Genomic DNA, 23,854 nt, shown 5'->3' with positions numbered 1-23,854 from the left:
TTATTCGGCGGCCATACCAGCCACCCACCACCAAGCCCAACAAGGGGACACTGCGAGACGCGAAGGAGACGCAAGCGTCAGCCGTACATGGCTGCTATAACCTAATATATCTACCCAAGGTTGGATATCTACACCAGGTTAACCCTTGCCGCCGAGAATTGTGGAAGTAAAAAGAAGTGAGGAGAGGACAGGAAAGATCGAAAGTAGTAGAAAAGACGAAAATGGAGAGAGAGAAGGAGACAGGAAGAGGCGACTGCCGACTTCCCCTGGGTGGGTCAGCCCAGAGGTAACGTCTATGTGAAGCCCGGGCCAAAGGGTTGTGTTGCCTCTGCCGGGCAGCCTTAAAGGTCCAATCACCCGGCCTCAACTCAACCCCCAGGATGCCCTTTCCCCCGGACACAGCAAATCCACGCACGGCTAGGCATGGGAGGGAGTCGAAACCCCCCCGTTTGGTGTCGCTACACACCAAATGCGTACTTACTCAGACGCCCCTGCGGGGACCATATTAGGCTATTTGACAATTATCAAACATTTATTAAAATCTATACTGCCAGTTTTACACATGTGATCACATCAAACAATGTCGCACAAGATCAGCAACACAAGAGTTCCGAAACTGAAACCGACCACCAAGTCACGGCGGCAAATTCCCGCGCTTTTGTTCTACTGCTGCTTCCATGATGACTGCTACTGAGCTTTTGGGCAGTGTATCTGCAATTGAGCAGGACGAAGACGAGTGCTCTTCAGCACCTATCGATTATGGCATTGTAACGCCAGCAGCACGTCCTTTAAAGTTATGCGAGCCAGACTTGAAATGCAATGCCACGCATTGGGTGCACGATATCGACGCATCTACGCAAGACGTGAAGGTACTCAGGCTTGACATCCAGAACGGGGCCGGTGCAGAAGAATGAATGCAAAGATACTGCGCTGCCACCAACACATCATGGATTGTTCAAAAGAACGAAAGCAAGTGCACCAAGTAAGACATGCCCAATTTTCTGCTTAATGCACGCACAAATACCCATCTACTTATCTATACCTTTTCGCCCAGGGTTTTTCAAAGTGGAACCCTCTCGTGCATGATGTCATCCCAGGGAACTATTCGCCCCGAGATCTTTGAGTGGCGCCCTTTCGCAAGTGACGTTATCGCGGAGACTGGGGTGCCACTCTTCACGCGCTCGCGACGTAAAAACAGCTCGACAGTGTCGGCCCAGTCTGTCCTGCGCGAGTTATTTGATGGGCAAGTTCATAAAACAATTTGTAATGAATGTTCAAGCAAAATGCCCTGCAAAATCGAGTGGAGTTGCCATCAGGAGCATGTTTAGTGTCATCTGCCAGCCTTTATTGTGAACATTTGCATATATAGCAAGGATTTTTTTCCTGACTTTTCCATGGCAGTCTTCTATGTCTTTGTTCAGCACAATTTATGTACGCAGTGTGCTTCAAATGTACAGTTGCGAAACCTGCTCCTCAAGTTAAATTTTGTCGCTCAGAATTTTAAGCTCATGACAAACGACGTGACATGTCACTAAAGAAATCTAAGTGATCATCACAGGCAACAACATTTGATTATATCCATTTTAAGATGCTACCGTGTAAGTGCATCAAAAGTTCTTCAAATAATACTAAATAAAAAAGAAAAAGGCATCAGAAGAAAAGGCTTTGCATGATATGGATACGAAATATGGACAGGTTCGTATAGAGTTTTATGCAACATTCCAACAACTCCATTGATAAATCAATGTTTCCCAGTTTATTAACGGTTGCCTGAAAGTATGCTGAATGGAACTAGAGTAATCATACTAATGTTGGCAAATACAAAGCTTCGGCATCAGTGTGTCGTGTGTATTTGCAATAATAGAGTATAAAACATACCCAACAAATTGCTGAACATGGCTTACTAAAGAAGGGCTGCTTATTGTTATTTCAGGATGATCTTTCACAAGGTGTGGCGTTGCCAACATAACGACAGAAATAAACTTAGTGCATCACAACAAAACACGAAGTGTGCTGCCGAATTAGACTTCAAAATTTAAAAAAATTGAATCTGAACACACACAAAAAAAAGACTAATTTTTACGCAGAGCTGTCCCTCTGCAGGCAATAATTAGACTGTCTGAAGGCCACAACCACAGCACACAATCGGCAGATGCTCTCAGGATGCTCCGTGCCAGCTCAAATACTAAGGAGACATTCACACGCACACACACTATTTTGATGCAACATGGCGCCTGTAGAAGCCATAAGACACCACGAGGCTGTGCTTGGCTCACAACCTGATGGCCCCCTCCTGCTCGCAAATGGCAGCATGAACCCCCTAAAGAGGACCGTTTACTGGTGGCACGAAGAGTGGAGAGTCGACAAATATGGACCACCTGGAAATCCTATCTGTGGCAAAGCTGCAGAAGGCAGCCACATATGCAGCTGCTGGTAAGCTTGCTCATGAGAAGTTCACTGACCAATTACTATAAGAATGCCAGTGTTTCTAAACAAAAAGCACTAGCATTCCCATTTTTCTTATAAGTGTTGCACTGACATATACAGATTACAGTGTACTCTGGTCACTTAAGTTGCTTTTTCATAAAGTATGCACGCACTTTTGCAATTCAATTTCTCTCTATCAGAAGGCACATCCGAGATGTCAATTTTTAGCAATGCAGACATTGAGAGTCACGTTTGAAAATATCATGCATGAGAACAACACACTGAAAATAAAACCACACAATTTGATGTATGACATGTCAGAAAATTTTCCAGTTGACTGCAGCACAAATCTGTAGCCTCAACCGGCTCCTTCACTTGCACCTGCACTGTGAAAACTGAAAGTAATGCCAAGGCTGTCTTGACTACTGTGAGGCAGAGATAGATGCATTAGCTCCACTCAAGTAGCGTAGGCTCCATTCTCACAGGCTCACCAGTTAGCTCACGGTATACGTAACCAAGCACACAAGAAGCATGTTCAAATACTAGTACATTCTCAATTTCTTTAGTACAATGCACAGTAGCCAAAAAAGATTAATGTGCTTTGCCAGACTATTAGCTCCTGACACAGCACATTACTGTATGATGAATGTTGCTGTTGGTGTAGCATTTTTTCTTTTTGTTTCTAGGATGCCAGTGCTGTACATTATCTTACGTAACTATCACTTCTGGGGCATTTTTTTTTCCTGTCTGTTTTTGTACGTTGCTCAATTACCACAGTGTCCAACATAGACGATAACTTGGACCAGCTTTTTCATCACAATTTACATTTACTGCACAGCACTTTTGGTTACACTGTTAGCTATTGAATCAGTTTAAATTTGTACGCAGCGTTCCATTTTTACTCTTGGCATCTGCAGTCGGCACACTGCCAAAAAAGATTGGAAGCTAATTCTGGTCAAGCAGTTCTAAAGCAAACACTCTTTACTGTCAATATGCACGCATGAGCGTTTTCACAACTATGTCCAAAGACAGCTGGGTGGCAGTTGTTGTGACGCCAATTATGCAGCGCGCCCAGAGGCTCGAGTCTGCACAGGATGTCATATTTGTTGACTCCACATCCTCCTGTGACACCGAGGGTAATACAGCAACTGTGCTCCTCACGGCCACTAAGGCGGGCGCAGTACCAGTGGCTGTTGTCCTGCACAGCTCACAAACTCGAGACTGCTACCGTGCGGCCTCTCAACTGCTGAAGGAGAAATATCCAACGTGCTTCGGCAACAACCAGGTACACACATCTGCATGTTGAAATTAAAACAAAAAACAGCTTTTCTAGCATTGCCAAAGGAAAAAATTGTAATTGTAATGATGCTGGTACACTTTTTGGATGGTGAGATGAGTAATATCAGATTTTGCTAAGCATAATGACAACCGAACACCTTTAAAAAGAATGAAAATGAATTGAAGCGTTAAAAAAAACTTTCAAGAATTAAAAAAAATAGACGCTTAGAGAAATAAGGTAAGCTCTAGCACAGATATGTTGCAACTACATACTGCAAATCAAAGAAATTTCTTTAACAACGAGGTTGCTGTAGGGTGCTAATTTTCACAGCGTTGCAAGAAACTACAGCGGCGGGCAGGTGTACATGTTATGGGAGTGGCGCAAGTTCACCAAGGTAGTGAGAAAGATAAGAGAGGCTCAAAATTTATTTATCAATTTAATCATACTGTTAACCCTTATTCGAGGGTCATTACAGCGAGGGTGAAGGATTGAGATGCACAAGAATAAATATTTGACAAGTATTTGTAAGATAAACTCTTAAGATATCGCACACTTGTATGAGAAACACAGTTACATGCTTTTTCATCCATAACATTTGCAACATAATATTTATCTCTTATGGAAGAAAACAGATACATGAACACCAATAATCTATACGTTTGAAACAAAATGCCTGTCAAGAACAACAAGTACTTTTTTCTTCCACATCATTTATTAATTCATTCCCCATTCTAATACCAATAGAAAAGAAGGAAAAAAGGAATAAATCAGTTCGAATGTTTATTGGTTGTATGAATGTACCGAGTGTTGTTCTTGGAAACCTAAGAGCACATCAAATAATTATAGTTTATTTTTAACCCTGCATGTAAGATATGAAAAAGCATTTTCAATCTCTGCTTCTGCCTTCTGAATCTTATTGGTTTTAATTTATATACTTCCAACATTTCAGTTACAGAATCTGTTCCTCGATATTTGGAGCACAGCGACGCTACTCGGACATGGCCAACGAATTTTCTACGAGGGGTGTGAACCATCATTTGGCAGCAGCGGCACGACCAGTGAGCACACGCCTAAGATTTCGCTCCATATTTTTCAGGTTGGTGAATATCTTTTTATGCCATTGTTCTGCTCTCCGCCGCTGCTGCCAAGTGTTGGTGTGTAGTTATAGTGTGAAACTGCAGTGACATGCCAAAATTACGTTGTTCATGTCGTCTTGGACCAGAAGACGGACGCCCGCTTCTGGCTTGTTCAGAATGTAAATTCGCATTCCACCTAGGTGCATGCTCAGGCGTTTCTGAAGAAGCGTGCAAAAAACGGGGAAAAAAACATGGAAGTGCGATAAGTGCAAGACTGGCGGCCAGAAATCTGAGACTGATGTGGAAGGGGTGTCAACTGATAGCATAGTAGCGCAGCAACTCCACTCACTTGAACTTAAGATTGATGCACTCCTAGCTTTGCCAAGCAAGCTTAAATCAATGGAAACAGCTGTGCAGCTTCTGTCGAACAAATTTGATGAATTCAGTGAACGACTGCACGCCCAAGAAACAGCTACGAAAGGTTTGTCGAAGAGAGTTGATAAGCTAGAGAAAAGCAAGGTAGATAAAGATGTGGCTTTGATGGCACAAGATTTAGACAAGCTAGAATATCGTAGCCGACGCATGAACCTAGAAATACATGGCATTAGGGAAACTGATGGTGAGGATCTTGTGGCAAAAGTGAATGAAATTGCGAAACAAATATCACTTCCCTCCCTTACCCGCAGTGATCTTGAAACCATCCATCGGCTACCCGCTAAGCCAGGCAAGACTCGTGGCATTATTGTGCGCTTCATGAATCAGGAAACAAGGGACAACTGGCTCTCAAAGCGGCGACAGCTCAAAAGCGAAATGAGTAACACATACATTTGTGAGAACATGACTCGACAGGCGCGAAAACTGCTCACTATGATCAAAGAATGGGCTAGGAAAACGGGTTTTGCATTCGTGTGGCATGCCAACGGTAAGGTGCCAGTGAGGCGAGCGAATGGCGAAAGAGCAGTGGTCATTCGGGGAAGCGAGGACATGATACGTTTATCATGAAGAGTGGTAACAGTTGTGTATTTCTCGGGTGATCCAGTCCCAAGATGTCGTACTCACCATCCGAATTCCTACGCGATCTTCCAACCTTAAGAAGCGGCTCTGCGCTTTCAGTTTTTCATTTAAATGCCAGATGTTTAAGAAAGAATTTTGATATAATTTGCTTTACTGAGACATGGCTGTCATCAGATGATGATTGTATTTTGATTGATGGTTATGAGTGCATATCTGCATACCGATTACGAAAGCATGGTGGTGGCGTCTGTGTGTATGTCCGTGCAAACCTCTCATATAGAATTGTTGCCGAGTTTAAGGTTGTAGGTGATAGCTATGAGTCTATAATGTTGGAATGTTCTAATGTGTTATTTTCTATAATTTATCTCCTACTGGTTCAATAGAAAGCTTTTTGAATTTCATTGAGAAATCACTGGAGAGATCTCTAGATTCTCGCTTACAGACTGTCTTGGTAGGTGACTTTAACATCATTGTGTCGCTAGATAACTGCAGATACGTATGCCTAAATGAAATAATCGAAGCATATGGTTGTATGAATGTAATTAGCACCCCAACAAGAATAACCGCCACATCGGAAACAACGTTAGACCTATGTATTACAAGTTTCGATACTACTGATGTCAAAGCAGGCGCAATTACTACCGGCATTAGCGACCATTTTCTAACATACTGCTTCCTACCAGGCAGTCGTGTAATCAAAGTAAGGATGAAATGCTCTTTAGGAGTTATTCTAGCCGCAACATTAAACTTTTTGAGAACCTTATCTCTGGAATTGACTGGAGCACGGTTATAGAAGAAATAGATCCTAATAAATCATACAACATATTTTTAAAACACTTGACATCTTTAAATGACGCGTGCTTCCCTCTTAAGCCCTGCAAAAAACACAGAAAATGCAGAAAACCATGGGTGACAGTGGAACTATACAACAGAATTAAAGTCAAAAACAACCTTTTTCAAGTTTTCCTATCTTCCAGAGACGAAAACGATTTACGTAATTGCAAAAAATTTCGTAATACACTGAACAAAGATTTGAAGATAGCCAAGACGGAATACATTAGTAAATTTACCACTCATTCAGGAGACGCGCGCCTGCTGTGGGACACAATAAATCAGCTCATTAACAAAAAGGAGATATCCAGACGAATAAAATTTGAAAAACTGGGCAAGAGTAAATTAGAGATTGCTCACACCTTTAACAAATACTTTTTAACAGTCGGTGAGTTTACAACAGACAGCACGGAAACGTGTTGCGAGAACTATATAGCATCAAATTACCCGTCTAGTGTATTCCTATTTCCTACTGATCAACAAGAAGTGGTAAAGCTAATGACGTCATTAAAAGATAACTGTGCTTGCGGCCCAGATGAGATTAAGCCAAAGCCTTTAAAGGCTAGAAGTTCACATTATTGCTACACCACTAACGCACATTTATAACTTGATGCTATCTTCAGGTGTTTTTCCCGATCAAATGAAACTTGCGAAAGTAACTGCCATCCATAAAGGTGGGTCATTTGATGAGCTTAACAATTACAGGCCTATATCTGTACTCTCTGTGTTCGCAAAAATGGCTGAACGAGTTATATATAAGAGGATTACGGGCTTTCTAAACGCAAACAATATAATAGCAAAAGACCAGTATGGATTTTGCAAAAACAAGTCTGCTGAGTCGGCTCTACTCAGCATCAAAGAATACATTCTAAACAACATTGAAAACAAAGTCTTTACACTAGGAATATTTCTGGATTTTAGAAAGGCATTCGACAGTATACAACACGATCTACTTTTACGAAAACTACCGTATTATGGCATTCGGGGTACCACAGCTCAATTAATACAAAGTTATCTCTCGTCTAGAAAACAATATACCATTGTAAATAATACACACTCTCAAGTTGAACACATTAAGTATGGTGTCCCCCAGGGATCTATTCTTGGACCAATCCTATTCCTGCTGTTCATTAATGATATCGTAAATATCGATGGACACAAGAAAATAATATTGTATGCTGATGATACAAATGTATTTTTCGCAGGTTCAAACGTATGTGAACTATATAAGGAAGCTAACATTTGGATGGAGAAACTAAATTCATGGTTAAATGCTAATGAACTTCAATTGAATATCGCTAAAACAAAGTACATGTTTTTCAAGCCTAAAGGAGTAGCTCACATACCATGCACTCCAATTTACTTCCAGAGCACCGAGATTCAGCGCACAACAACAATAAAATTTCTTGGAGTTCTATTCCAAGAACAACTTTCTTGGTCTCCTCACATTGACGCGATAAAAAAAGATCTTTCCAGGAGAATCGGCATTTTAAATAGACTGAGATACTACGTCCCATCAAATGTCAAGCTGCAAATTTACTACGTACTAGTACATTCACGACTAACATACTGCTCCTTGGTGTGGCTAACAACGACCACCACGAACCTTAATTCTCCGTTGATATTACAAAAGCGTGCTATACGTGCTATATCTAACACTCCCCTTTACGAAAGTGCTCGACCATACTTTATAATGTACAAAGTATTGCCTATAAAACTGTTATACAGACATAAGCTATTCTTGGACACATATTATGTGAAACAAACACCATACCAGCTGAGAAAGAGCCTAATATACAAATATAGATCACGCACGAACTACGGTGACCAACGATTAGCGTCACAAATTCCAAACATTCTAAACAAACACCCAACTATATTACATTTACTGGAAGACGAAATTTCAGCTAGATCATTTAAAAAAATAACGAAAGAGTTCCTAGTGGATGAAAGCGATGCTTTTCTTGATTTTTGAAATTTGTATTTGATGATGTTTTTGTATTCGTTGCACCCTGTTCATTATTGTTCCTTTGCTTGTTGTTTATTATACTCTAATTTGTCTTGTAGAGCAACTCGATTTCCTAGTCAAGATGTTTCTTGTTAATTTATTTGATAGCAAACATGCATTTGTTTGTATTTGCCACCACTCGAATAAGGACTGTTTATATTTCTATTCTTTTATTCACACTTCTGGCAGTTCCTGTTTGACTATGGTACCCGTGTAAGATAACACGTGATGTTGTATTTTTCTGAGTACTGTACTTGCGGTATGTTTCTGCTTTGCTGCCAGGGTGGTACGATTAAGTCAGGCTTTTACTTAGTCTTTAGTCGCGTCCCCCAAGGCAATCTTGTTCAATTTTGCCTTGAATAAAAGCAAACCAAACCAAACCAAACCAAACCAAACCAATAAAGCGATCTGACAATCTCTGAATGTGTTCCAGTTTATTTTTTTAAGACCTTTTGATGTGGGTTCCACACAGTGCTAGCGTATTCTGATCTTGAACGAACATCCATTAAAATCTCATCAATTAAAACTCTGTTATTTTGAATGGTGTATTCGAAGTGGTCGCGCGCTTTGCAATGCAAGTCTGAGAGGATATTTTGAAGTGGTGGTCAGCGCTAGTTTGGTTCATTTGAAAACTTTGGGTGCCATGTGCGAATTCCTTATCCCAATACATCGCAAATCTGCGGGAACGCCGGTTCTTAAAAGCTACAAGACAATGTAACGTAGCGATACTAATGAGTGGCAGCTAAAGCACACCAGCCTCGCTACTTCCAGCATAAAAAGAAGAAAGAAAGAAAAAACACCGCCATATGAACAAAGTGACAATGTTAAAGGAGCTTGCTCAGAGGTGCACCAGGCGTTTCTTGGTGGAACCCTTTCTGTAGTAAGGTTCGTCAACGATCCGGCGCATGATGTGTACAGTATGTCGAAAGGCAGCGTTGTCGAGCACACTCCGCGGGCGGCACTGCACAGTGTTAGCCACGCTTATCGGCAGGTTAACCACCTGCCCCTTTATGCCATACTGGCTGCTGCCGTCAATCAAATGATCAACACTTGTAAACGGCAGACATGAAGCTACCAGGCATTCTTCAATGGGGTTGAAAGCAGGCAGGTCAGGGAGCTTGAGGGGATATTGGTAGATGTGTGTAACACTCACTCTAGGAACTTGTCACGTGCTGCCATGCCTATGAAACCATAAGAAAAAAAAAGGACAAACTCGTGAGGATGCGAGCATGCAGGCCATCAAAAAAAGACGCCTTGTAGGAAGCCTTCATGTGCGTGCCGCGCCTCCTCCTCCAGCGCGCACACAAAGGCTCCCTGATGACCTGGATGGGGGCGACGCGCCATCTATTGAGCATTCTGGAAATCACCACATTTAGCTGTGACCAGGGAAGTGTACACTGACAACACTGGCGTACACACCGGCTGCCAACACCGCCAGACAAAATACCTGCAATAGAAGCATGCTGACCAGGGCCCTAAAGAAAAAGATGTCGTGATCAACCGAAATGTGCGCCTGCAAAACACAAGACACGCTTCACCGCAACAGTCGGGTGGGCAGCACATTGCATGTTTCTTGCGTATTTCCGATGTTCGGGTACTCGTACCTGCTTTTCTGTGTGGCATTCATGCCCAATGCGATGTAGAAGTCGCATGACGGGGTCGGCACCACGCCGGTGCATCTGTTAGGTCTGTTAGGTGTGCCACCGGAGCTCCCGGTAGGTGCTTACCACTTTCAAGGCAAGAAGTTTTGTATTGGAAGTAGTGATCGGGGGATCTAAGGCTCGCTTGACGATTTTGCAGTGGAAAACTTCTAAAGAATCTTCATCACGCTTCCGTAAGTGCAGGTATGGAGTCTCATACAACATGTTACTGTGACAAAAGCATGTGCAAGATGAAGATCCTAGCTTTTGAGGAAGAATGGGTGAATGGTCGCACCATGATGTGCAGACGCAGGAGGAGCAGGTGAAATGCTGCTCACATGTCACTACTATGTTGCAGTGAAAATATTTTATTTCCCGCAGGTGCACATTTCAGTTAATCATGTCAGCATTCTTTTTTTAATACAATAGCGTTAAAGAACTCGTTTCGCAGAAATTCCCGCAGCAGTGTCTGCACTGCTGGCTGTGAGTGAAAAATCATCACCTTGTGCGTGACTGAAAAATTCGAAAAGATGCAAATAAAAATAAATTATAAGAAATTCTGGGTCCGAGAGAAGATCGAAACCAGGTCGTTTGCATGGCAAGCAAGTGTTCTGCCACATGGCCTACCACACGGTCTGCTTTTGTAGTCTCAACAGTACCTTTCAATGTCTTTAGAAAGTATCCAGAGCTGTTCAACGGACACATGTTTTGATGCATTCTCAAATTCGTCAAGCGAGATTTCTAAAAAATTCTAAATTGTCATATTATTAGCACGACCGTAATTTTTGATATGAGCATATACGTAACGCTTCGCTCGAAAGTCAGTATCAACAAACCAGTCAACCGCAACCATTCTTTTGTCAGCACTACCGGTTTCTACATGACCAGTTGAAAAGCTTACCCAATTCATATGCAGTAAATTAAAGTCACCAGCCATTATCAGCCCTGTGCTTTCATTTACATGATCAAACAACAACATATTTATTTCTTCTAAAAACTTGGGCAGACTTTCAGGTGGTCTGTAAATGGCCCAATAAGATGTGTATAATTAACGTAATTCACCTTGCACCATACTGTTTCTGCCAAGTGGCAATGTGTTGTTATTGCTGCTGCGGTAGCGACGAACGCTACCGCTATGCTTGCAACGCCCACAGGCTTTGCATATGGTATTCTTACTCTCGACTATTTGCTTGCACTTTTTTGTGTCTCAAATAAATCTTGCCTTGTGTTGAACCTGTGCTTTTATTGTTGAGGTAAGTTTTAATTAGTAGTTGTCAAAGCTTGCTGTTAGTTGCTGGTATGAGAATCCCGATTTGCGGCCATTTTGTTTTCTTTTTCGCTGTCAACGTTGTCGTGGAAAGTTTTTCCCGCGTAATTCCCGAACCCCCCGACTTTGCATCGGTTTTCCGCCAAAACAAGTGTGGGGATTATGCAAGTAAATACGGTAATTACTTTTTCTGCTCCTGAGAAAATGTAAGTTCACTTCTATTGGTTAAGACCACTATAGAAAAAAGAAGTGCTTAATTAAAAGTGATATTTAAGATATGGCAACATAGACTAATGACTAGAGATTAAAAGTATGCAAGAGTTTTTTGTTTTTTCACCCTTTCCTGATTAATTTACAGTAAAATAAACTTTCCACTTTCAAAAGCAGTTTTAATTGTGTCACAATTTTGATGAATATTTAATTAAAAGGGCTTTTGCTCTAAATTCTGCTCCCATACTTGCATTCTATACACTTACAGGTTCCTATTGGAAAATAATTATTTGTGCCTGCCCTAGCTGCAGAGATATCAAGGCCTCAAAATTTAACAGTGGTAAATTCGATTTTCTGAGAAAATGAAAAAAAAAAAGCTGTTAACACCCAGTTTCTTCAGAAAATGCCAATTACGGTTTGCATGTTTTGCAATGCTCATAAAAGTACTCATAAATTGGTAGTAGAGGTTCAGACACAGGTGGTGGCAAATTATAAAGCCCCAAAGTAGGTTTTCCATTTTTCTTTTTGCAGATTCTGTATTGTGCTAGCACCAAGAATCGGGACAGTCAGAATGTCATTACAAAAAATTATCACTTCCTGGTGGGTGAAAATTTGCGTAGAGATAGAAAAATACTTGCAGAAACCAAATATGCTAACTTTAAAAAATTCGTTTTTTTGTCACTTTTCAGTCCCAAACACCAGTCTGCCCCCTTAATTATCACCGCTACATCACTACCTCGAGCGTCCCTGTCCCATCGGAAGATCCTTATAATATAATACAATTATGCAATATAGTATTCAACCATCACTGTTAACAATACAACATGGAGAATTTATGTAATCAGAAAGAATTATAAATCTGTTACATTATTTACAATGCTTCGTGCATTCAGTAAAATTATTCTCAGCTATGAATGCGCCGTCCCAGATGTTTTTATGAAACTTCTGTCTATCAATTCTGACACTCTTGAGCTACGATGAGCGGAAGTTCCAGAGCCATGGTTACTTTCCTTTTTATATTTTAGTTGCTTGCACTGACTATGAACATTTTTTGTTTCAGATCCCACTGATAGAACTCACTTTCACTTTAAGCTTGTAATGAATTAACTTCACTTTTGCTCCCTTTGCCCTTTTGTTTAGCAGCTTTGACATAACTTTTTCCTAGCATTTAAACGGTTCCTTGCGTGTAACCATTGCTGAGACTAATGATAGTCCCTTTCAACTTTCCACAGTTTTTTTAGTACACTTTTCTTTTTACGGTGATCATGAAAATTCACGATGACTGTTCTTGAGCTGTTAGGTTTTTGCTTGCTGAGCCAGTGCATTCGGTGAACAGATTTGACTTTGAATCCTTTACTGCCTAACGTTGCCAATTCACGACCCAGCAAAAACCTTCAAGCAAGCAAGTTGCAGAATTTGTGTTGTAGGCTCGTGCGAATATTCGAATGCTTTGAATGACCGAACAGTAGTGTGTTCGCATTCGATCCAAATTTAATTTATTGACGAATTTGAGGTATTCGCAAGGAACAAATCAGTACTCATTAATCCGAATATATCGACTGTGAAGGTGGCTTCACTGCAGAGTAAGGGTGATAAACTGTGAAATTACCAATCCAGGAGAAATTCCTTCTGCCGCGAAGCCCCCCCTTGAAATTTAAAGGGGCCTGCAACACCTTTTGAGCATTGTCAGAAAACGCTGCGGATCGGTAGTAGGGGGCTACAGAGGACACCCTAGCCAAGTATTATAGGGCAGCACGCGCCCTGCATATGACAGATAATTCTCAAAGTCAGCTAAAGATGGCTCCCTTCTCTCGGCAAATGACTCCACAAGCCCAAAAAGCAAGAGCGACGTTTTTTCTTTCCTAGCGCCATTCCTCCCTGCTTAGCTTCCAGAATTTAGTCGGGACGAAAAGAATGCACTTGCAGCGGGCAACATCTTTGCAACTCCGCTTACTACTGGACGGATTCTAATAATTTTTGTAGCAGTGAATTCAAGAGGCAATAAACTTCTTCAGTGAATACATTCTATGGCTACTTGAAAAAGTGTAGCAGGGCCCCTTTAAATGAAAATATTACACTAAAATCAGGAGTGGAAGTGCTGCGCCAATATGACCTGCTGTACCTAAACGGCAATTTGCGTGTGCAACGCCAAATTTAGTCGAGTTTTATCATTGTCCGAGCAATACTCGTGGGCTACGCAAATCAAATTAGTACGGTCACGTTGTATTTCAATTCATGCATGAATCTTGTTAAGGTGGCGCCTGTGTGCTTACCTCATTATGCGACTATATATGTATGTTTTACCAGCAAAGCTGTAAGCCAAACCATATAAACTGAAAAATAATAATAATAATAAGTTTCACCGGTGAAGTGACTGCAATAGCAAGATTTTGTAAAATTGTAACGATGATGCCGCACGTGCTTCTTTCTATTTTTTCTAAGGCTTCATTACGTGTGTAACGCTGCCTTGCGTAAACCGCTCCCGAATAACTGGGAACAACCTAGATAATCTTAGAACCCCCTAATGAGATTACGCACACCCCACGTACATTAGAGTTTGTTCTGGAACTTACTCAACACCTAGAGATAACGTGGGAATCTTCGATGGCACGTGTATAAATGCCGACGCACGTTGCTCCTTGGCAGATTATTGATGGTCGACGCTTTGGTTTACTGCTATCAGTCTACAACAGCTTGCATTGCTTGTAGAGTGACATTTCGTTTTCCGGGCACAGGTTCGACCGAATAAGATTCACTCATAAAAACAGCGGCTGGTGCCTTCATCAACCTCACAACCTCGTGACAATGCGAAGGCTGAAAGCTAACGCTTATTGATCGGACATCTCGACACTCTACAAAACACTGGTATAAGAAAATACGTACGGACACTCCAGGGAGAAATGCTCTTAGCGCATGATCTCTTTCCGTTAGGAGCCGCGCGCTGATGCTTGTGGATAGTGCGTGCGCCAGGTTATCACAACCACGCCCTCAGAATCAAAGTTCACAGCTGCTGCTAGAGCGGCCGACCTCCCCAACTCTTTCCACTGCGTATTTTTTAATGCTGGTTCAAGACATGTGGCGTGTTTCATCTCTGCTTGAGCATTTGAGGGCAGGTCTAACACGCGGTAGAATAGTATCGCCTTCTTTAATCTCCGCTTGAGCAGTGCTCACCACCCCATCTTGCGCAATTTTACGCGTGGGTAGAACGTATGATGCGTGGGAAATGTTACCAACCTTTAGTTTACGTGGAACATGGCGGCGATGACGAAAACCCGTTGAGTGCCCATGTAGGTCCTATCCTAATAAAAAAAAAGCTTAATTGCCTCGCAGTGACGCGACAAGCCCATCTAAATTTTTTCGCGCTTCTCATGTCGGCTGTGGCACTTCGACGACCGGAAGATAAGTTTTTTTTTACATTTATTTTTTAAAGAGACCTAATGGTTTAGTATGACAATAACTTTTATTATATTAGTTCATGTTATGTTATATTTTTTATCAAGTTATATTATTTATTATATTAGTTCAATTGAGTTGCTGTTCATGTTAGATGTGGTGTTTTAATTACATTTTGAACATTGCCACGTTTTAACATTAAATTTTTTTATTTGTCTGAGTAGCTGTTCACGGCGCCGCTTATGTTTTTTTTTAGTTGCTGTGTTTTCAGCTTTGATGTTGTAAGGTTTAATGATCATCATCATCATCAGCCTGACTACGTCCACTGCAGGACAAAGGCCTCTCCCATGTTCCGCCAGTTAACCCGGTCCTGTGCTTGCTGCTGCCAATTTATACCCGCAAACTTCTTAATCTCGTCTGCCCACCTAACCTTCTGTCTCCCCCTAACCCGCTTCCCTTCTCTGGGAATCCAGTTAGTTACCCTTAATGACCAGCGGTTATCCTGTCTACGCGCTACATGCCCGGCCCATGTCCATTTCCTCTTCTTTATTTCAACTATGATATCCTTAACCCCCGTTTGTTCCCTAATCCACTCTGCTCTCTTCTTGTCTCTTAAGGTTACACCTACCATTTTTCTTTCCATTGCTCGCTGCGTCGTCCTCAATTTAAGCTGAACCCTCTTTGTAAGTCTCCAGGTTTCTGCTCCGTAGCTAAGTACCGGCAAGATACAGCTGTTATATACCTTCCTCTTGAGGGATAGTGGCAATCTACCAGTCATAACTTGAGAGTGCTTGCCGAATGTACTCCACCCCATTCTTATTCTTCTAGTTACTTCAATCTCGTGGTTAGGCTCTGCGGTTATTACCTGCCCTAAGTAGACATAGTCTTTTACAACTTCAAGTGCACTATTACCTATCTCGAAGCGCTGCTCCTTTCCGAGGTTGTTGTACATTACTTTCGTTTTCTGCAGATTAATTTTAAGATCCACCTTTCTGCTCTCCTTGTCTAACTCCGTAATCATGAGTTGCAATTCGTCCCCTGAGTTACTCAGCAATGCAATGTCATCGGCGAAGCGCAGGTTACTAAGGTATTCTCCATTAACTCTTATCCCTAACTGTTCCCATTCTAGGCTTCTGAAAACCTCCTGTAAGCACGCGGTAAATAGCATTGGGGAGATTGTGTCCCCCTGCCTTACACCCTTCTTGATTGGTATTCTGTTGCTTTCTTTATGAAGCACTATGGTAGCAGTTGATCCCCTGTAGATTTCTTCCAGAATGTTTATATATGCTTCATCTATGCCCTGATTCCGCAGTGTCTGAATGACGGCTGATATTTCTACTGAATCAAACGCCTTCTCGTAATCTACAGTACAGCCTTCTTTAGATTACGAGAAGGTTTAATATATATATCTATTTAGGGTAAGTCTTGTCACTTGATCAGCATTGAATGCTTAGTAAAAAACACTGAAATCATTTGGTTTTATGAGAAAGCAAAAATTCTAATTAACAGCGATGCGTGACCCAACAAATCTGCTCCAAATCTTAATTTTGATGCTCCAAAACACACCTTTTGGTGCTCCAAAGCTGCTCCAAAACCACATTATTCCTGCTCCCAAAGCTGCTCCAAAAGACTAAAGCCTGCTTCCACCCCTCTAAAATTGATTTGCTTAATAATGCTTAAAAGCTTGTTATGATGGTTTTTATGCTCTAAGTATAATAAATTTTGAAATGTTATGTATTTTACGGGTTATGACTCACATCCTGCTAAAAGTCAAATCCTGCAACTACTCAAAGTTGTTTAGACTTTCTTAGAGCGAAAAAAAAAAGGGGCATTTGCATAGATATCCCATTTTAATTTTTAAAAATATTATAATAAGGTTAGTTACGTCATGACAAATATGCCCATTTTTCTGTATATGTCATATATACTATGGGAGTTTGATTCGAAATTATTCGAACAAAACCGCTATTCGTATCGAATTCACTTAGAACCTAAAATGCACTATTCGCACAAGTCTAGCGTGCCACCTCATATGCTAGCTGCCATGCACTCACGGTGAACTTACCTTTCAGCGTGAAAAATCTAGCAGTAATTTTATGTTAGAACCAACTGTTTTGTAGCTGATGGCGGTGCAAAGGTGCTCACTTCTTCATTCTTTCTCGTCTCGCTGACGCAAGTTGCATCTTCAGTACAGCCGACTCTCATTAATTCAAACTCAAAGGGACCTCTGAATTTCGTTTTAATTATCAGAAAGTTTGAATTATCAGAACTTTTCAGATATTTGACTCTGGGTGAGGTGACACCACACATTATGATTAGACACTGATTTTACCAAATTAAAAAAATTTTTGAAGTGTTTTCAAGCCCTAACTACACACAAAAAACAGAAAACAGAAAGCAGAGATGTAAAGTCCACAATTTTATTGGCCATTTACTGCTGATCAGACCTTTTTAAAGAAATCGTGAATTGCCAACTGCCTCATCGCTATAGGTATGTGCTTCGTTCCAAACATTTGTTTACTTGTAAAGCATTTTTCCTTAAAGGCCTCAGGTGCTTATTTTTCATTTTTAGGCTGTTAGAGTTATATAAGCATGCAAATTTTTAAATAGTAGTGGGAAAGCAGCAGATATTTTCTGGTGTGAAACTGCAAAAAGTATGAATTAATCGAGTGATGGAGTTTGAATTAGGAGGCTTTTAAATACATTAAAACAACCAAAATATTGAATTTTGTTTGAATTAACCAAAAGTATGAATTATCAGAGTTTTAATTATTGCGAGTATGTAGTATTTTGTTTATTTGTTGTTTGCGTGCTCCAGACAGGGCACACAACATGGTGCATAGCTCTGAAGCAAGTTTTTCATTGCAAGGCTCTCGCTTCTGTGGCATGTGAAGAAATCGCGACACACAGTCGACACATGTTTTCCCAGACCCTCAAGGGACCGCGAAAACGACCAGAAAATTGGGCAGTCTGGAGAAACGAATGCAAGCGAAAACACACTTTTTAATGGGCATTTTTCGCTGACTGAGTGGGTCTTGGCAGGAGTACAGAATTCTCATTGCAATTCAGCAAAAGCATCGATTAGATGGCACTGAGAAGAGCCAAAAGAAAGAAAGATATTCCAATGTAGTTGGCACTACCGCACTTGTAAACACTTTAGCGTAAAAAAAAAAAAAAAGTCGCTTATTCCCGTTTGCTTGGCATTTCCCTGGCCTGTAATGATGTCTGCCTTAATTTAGGTTAACGTAATGCTGTCACTGTACACTGATAACAAGTGTCGGTGCTCGTGTCATCTCTGAGCTCATTGGCTGTTTAGGCGCTGCCTCCTCAATTTCGATGTCCGAGTCGTCGGAATCCTCTATAACTTGAAAAATGATTTCGTCATTGGTCAATTCCGCACGCAACTCGAAGATTTTGTCAGCGTTAGCGAAGCCCTCAAGCGTTGTCACAGCTGTAATCGAAACACCGGCTATGTGCGAATCGCCAAAGGCAACATTCGCGGGTGGAAGTTCGTCGCACAGGCTGCTCACTCCTGGCGAGACGGCCGTCTTGGTGTCCGGTATAAATTTCGCGTGGCGAAAACAGTTCCGGAGGGTCTATCGCGTAACTGCCTTACTAAAGTCTGCAAGCATGCCGACTGCAGACCATAGGTCAACATCGTAGCTATTCCCGCTCTCAGAGCACAGGCTGCACAGTACCACGCCACACTACGCGCCCAATGCTACAGCTGGGAGCACATTGGCGTGCACTGAATTGCAGCAATTGCGATTTCAAAGGTACAGCAGCCGTGGCGCGGTGGTTTCAAAGGTCCGAAAACAACTAAAATGGCGGCGTTGAAAGTGACTTCGAGTCCGTGGTTAGCAGTAAAAAGTTCAGAAAATTGGATGGCAAAAGCTGTAATCGTTCGTTATTTTGGACTTTATAATACATTGACTCTATGGTGAACTCGACGGTGTTACAGATGAGTCCGGGAAATCAGGCAACTACGAAATTTTGCGGATCCGAGAAATTGTACGTCGACTGAACATGAAAGTATACACTAAAGGTGCGCTTTAGATAATTTAATTGTGGAATCATTTTAAGGTTGCTATTTAAAATTGCAAAATGAAAACAACCTTTTAATGCCTGAATTATGAAACTGCCATAGAAAATAAATTAATACTCAGTTTTGCATCAAAAAGTTAATGAACAGCTTCCGTCACGTCTGACTCTTACCCGAATCGTCAGGTAGGCCAAAAACAAGTACATTACTTCGTCAAAGCCTGTTTTTGAAATCAATTACTTCTGTTCTTGTTGCCGAACTTTAGTTTTCATCCTGCTAATTCGCTCACTCATTTCTACAATAACTTTAAAATAGCCCATCAACTTGTCCATTTTAATACTTGTGTCTCATATTTTTTCCCTTATAGCATCTATTTTAGTTTCGGATGCTACCTGTTTTTATAAAATTTGCTCCAGCATCTCAGCTGTCATTGGTCTGGGTTTTTGTCAACATCACCAGACTTAAAGGTATCAAAACAGCAAACCAGCAATTAATGACACAAGCAACACAGGTGTGAGGGCACGGCACTAATAGCAAAAATCGATTGTACCTACAATAACATGCAGTAGTAGAGAGGTAACGAACATGCATAAACAGCAATGCCGACTTGAACATGTTGCTTGCAGGCCATTTGTCGTGCTCTCGAGGGTTCCTTGGTTGTACTGCTCCTTTTCTAGCCGAGGTGTAGATGACGTCACTGATGATGAACGAGCCATCCAGACATTGCACACCGGGTCCTCATATCATAGAAACTGGAATATAGGTCGAATTCCTAAAAAAAAAAAAAAAAAAAAAAACCCGCTATGAAAAGTCGACCCTCGTTTTATATACTGGGCATTGGCAGAAAAAAAATGTGGAAGTCGCACAACAATGGGCAGCTGAATTTAAAAGCCTCCACTGCCATAGTGAGCATTAGCAGCGGCGCCGCTGAACAAGGCTAGGCAAGGCCTATAGTGTTTTAGCAACGCCAGTATGCCTCGGTTATCTGCTGTCAGTCTGCTGTTCTCTTTTTTTTCTATTTCGTACAAAAATGAGTGGTAGTCGACGGCGGCTTACGATAGGCTTTAAGAAAAAAGTTATCGAGTACGCCAAAGCACATGGCAAACTGGCGGCACAACGATAATTCAGTGCACTGGAGAAAAGCGTCCGATACTGGAGGACCCAAAAGCAGCGCATCACATCCTACAGCAACAACAACAACAAAAAAAACATTGTTTCGTGGACAGACTGCAGTACTACCCCAAACTGGAAACATACTCGCCGAATTCGTTCGGGAACTGCTTGCAAGGTGACTACCCGTAACAGCAAAGTGCATCCCATCAAAGCTCTCGAGACTCTGGGCTCATGAGGGTGCAATTCAAGGGATCGCCATCGTGGGTGCGCTGATTTATGAAGCGGAAGAGCTTTGCGCTTAGGTGGCGTACTTTTCTCTTTCTGTAAATGCTGCATCAGTAACGCATTGGATAGAATGGAGGATGATGCACTCTGGGACATCACTAGTGAAAAATGAACGTCGTTGGACTCAAGTTCGGACGAGTCTCAGTGACAAAACTTTGTGGCCTTCTGGCATTTAACTACATAAGATTGGTGTCTAAATAAAAAAAGAAATGTCACCACAGTGCAGCTAGTTGTGTTGTGTATTTACCAAAGTAAGGGTGCACCACGATACTTTGCGATTTTTAAAAATTTCTTCATCAAAAGTCAGCCAATTTGTGCCGCTACTTGACAACAATGATGGATGATCCACCTACTTGTTGCTCACAGTTTTTTGACGAGACTTGTGAGAAGGTAAGGACGAGACTTGTGAGAAATGCCACTGTAAAAAGCAATGTAAACTTAGAAATGTTGCCCGCAAGCCACGTGCGTGCCCTCTATAAGTCATATAAAGGTGAGAAGGTTGGGAATGGAAGTAACAGGTCAAGTGACCAAAATCGCGCATGAAGCGGTCCCAGAGATGGCAAACTATGCGCCAAGCAGCTCCTAGCATAGCATACCTACGCACCTTATAGTGTAGCAAAAGGATAACAAAAGAAATACTTGGCGACGAGAAGAGTGTAAAGCATTCTACAGTCCTTCCAGAGGACAGAGAGAAGCAAGCAGAAGGGAAAGGGATATGCAGGGAAGACTTGTATTGCCTGACGATAACATAGGGAATTGAGGAAGAGGAGAGAAGATAAACCATTGCGGATATGTCTCAGCCAAGCTCAACTAAGTGCCCATAAGCTCTGCTGCTTTGCTATGTTTTTTTTATCTGTTGAATCATACAATACAAAGGATCATCAGACTGCTAGCCTTACAGCATTAGTCCAAGCATCACATATTATTTATGAAATTGTCTAGGTCATAACTCTTTTGTCATAATGAAATTAATTCAATGTCAATTAAAATTAAATTTGGCACAGTACAGCATGATCTAATTTTTAAGATTTTCAACTCATTGGATTTTGTACTAAAACCTCTATGGCTGCTCATGCTTGTCACTAGACGAAGTATGCATACAGCCCCAAATAAGTACCCAGAATACACAGCTCAGAATATTACACTGTAAAGAGAACACAATCTGCTATGAGTAATAAATTAATTGTAATCAATGAGAAGCAAACATTTAGAGTTCAGATATTTTTTTTTCAAAATCAAGATATAACCAGTTTTCTAGGGCATTTCTTGTCCTGAAACTTCTGCAACAACCCTGTAAAGGCCTTTGTTCTCTCAGAGAGGGAGTCCCTACAGAGCCTACCCCCGCCTTTTCTTGGCTTTAACAAGCACCTCTTTTACTACCTACCACATAGTCCGCTAATCCGGTTCCACATTCTCTCCCTCCTTTTCTCTGCGAAAAGGCAATGAGTGCCACGTGCAGCGAACAGCTGCAAAAGAGGTCACGTGATGCTGCCTCTGAGGTTGCCATAACACTTGTTACCGTCTTGGAGGTATTAACAACGTCACTGATCAGCTTCATGTTAGCAGATGCCCCGCACTTCCGCTACCGCCGGAAGTGGGTAAGGCAATGAGCGCCGGCTCACAGATTTCTGGGGAACTGCCCGAACTGAAGGAACCGCCGCCACAATGAAAAAGTGAGGGACGCGGCGGGCATCTAGTAAAGGAGGAATTACGTTAAATTACCTGCAACACCCCGAGTCCCTACAATTAGTTATGTACGCAGACGATATTAACATTTTCTTTAAAGCTGCCACTATACCAGATCTCGAATCAAATGTGTACTATATGAAGCAACTCTCTTCATGGTTACGACAGAACAAATTACAAATGAACACTTCCAAAACAAAATATATGACAATTGCCCTGACTAATAAACCACGTAACTGCAGTGTGACTATTGTTCTTGATGACAGAATAATCCAGAAGGTTACATGTCAAAAATTTCTAGGAGTGCGGTTTCAGGAAGATCTCGTCTGGAGCACACATGTAGACAAAATTGTAACAGAATAAAGTAAAACTGTTGACTGCTTATACAGACTGATCCCTCTGGTTCCTTCTTGGTTGAAAATTTTGTTGTATTATGCACTATTTTACTCCTGACTAACTTACTGCATATTAATCAGGGGCACGATCACACAAAAAAATGAGAAGAAGCTGATTGTGCTGCAAAAAAGAGTCCTACAGGCATTCGAGGGTTATCGTGGACCTTTACAGACTTTCAGAACACAGCCTGTTTTTATCATGTACTCTATTTTAAAGGCAAATCAGGTGTACTAATACAAGTTAATGCAACATATCAAACAAAACAGGACACACTATATTACGGATGCACTCACCAGCCCGCGTTACAGCTTTCGGCAAAACTATCTGAAAACACCAAAAATAAGAACAAATTATGGCAAACAGTTACAAAGCTACCAAACACCTTCACTACTCAATGGAATACATGAATTTCACGACGAAGTTATGAAAGTGTCGAGTGAATCATTAGAACAATGCTCATTTCACAAAATATTGAGTTTCTCTGACAAAGCTGCTGTATGTATTTTCTATTTCCGTGTCTTAATTGCAAATTTTAGTTGTTGACTTGGGCCCTATCAGTATAAAATGACCTATGAGTGTGTTATATAACATTTTATTACTGTTTCTTTTTAGACATAACATGTTTATTCTCACTTTTCCACATTTTTTTATCCATGTTCTTTTAATTTCATGACTATTCAGTAGAGTATGTCCGTACAGTATACTTTGTATTGACCTGTGCTCTATGTATGGCCTGCATGCCGAACTGTCGTAGGAGCATAAGCCTTTGTAAGGCCACATGGCCTTTAGCATCTGCTTCCTTTCTGTTATAAACAGAAGAAATAGAGTCAATTCAATTCAATTATCTGACCACCAACAACAGCTAAATGTGACATTTCATAGAGGATATATACATTAGCATCAAAGCACTGCGCAATATACAAGGTGGTCAGCAAAAGAATTCCTATGTAGTAATACCGCACTTCCATACAGCGAATGCACCGACAGAGTGTGCAGTGCAGCAGCTGACCCTTTAACGATGAAATGTGGTAGAATGACTAAGACTAATGACACTTTCGAAAAAGAATTCCAGCTGAATGTTCCCTACTTGATAGAGTCTCCTATAAATAGACTAGAGGAAACTCCGGCACTTGAGTCTATAGGAGCTGCAACGCACCGCGCTTCAGCGAAGATGGGAATTATGGGTA

The 23,854-nt window shown here is 41.3% G+C and overlaps 1 protein-coding gene and 1 long non-coding RNA gene across 4 annotated transcripts in view; one reads left to right on the top strand and one right to left on the bottom strand.

Moving 5' to 3' along the window:
- Positions 1–1,737: 1,737 nt before the first annotated feature.
- Positions 1,738–22,996, bottom strand: LOC142778195 (uncharacterized). Its single transcript, XR_012888375.1, has 3 exons — positions 22,961–22,996; positions 19,773–19,959; positions 1,738–3,722 (listed from the first exon to the last, which is right to left on the bottom strand). It is a non-coding gene; the product is annotated as an uncharacterized LOC142778195 (long non-coding RNA).
- Positions 2,305–23,854, top strand: part of LOC119177959 (uncharacterized) — a 43,971-nt gene continuing 22,421 nt past the window's right edge. For 2 of the 3 annotated variants that reach the window (XM_075882029.1, XM_075882017.1), the window contains exons 1-2: positions 3,428–3,712; positions 4,656–4,802. In XM_075882029.1, the coding sequence (XP_075738144.1) occupies positions 3,428–3,712; positions 4,656–4,802 (432 nt within the window). Of the gene's footprint in view, positions 2,434–3,427; positions 3,713–4,655; positions 4,803–23,854 lie in introns of those variants that run through there. The other variant, XM_075882023.1, reaches the window with a different exon arrangement.

This window comes from Rhipicephalus microplus, chromosome 1 (genome assembly GCF_043290135.1).
Source record: "Rhipicephalus microplus isolate Deutch F79 chromosome 1, USDA_Rmic, whole genome shotgun sequence".
Taxonomy (NCBI): domain Eukaryota; kingdom Metazoa; phylum Arthropoda; class Arachnida; order Ixodida; family Ixodidae; genus Rhipicephalus; species Rhipicephalus microplus.
The sequence above is the reverse complement of the archived record's forward strand: the minus strand, read 5'-3'. Positions and strand labels throughout refer to the sequence as shown.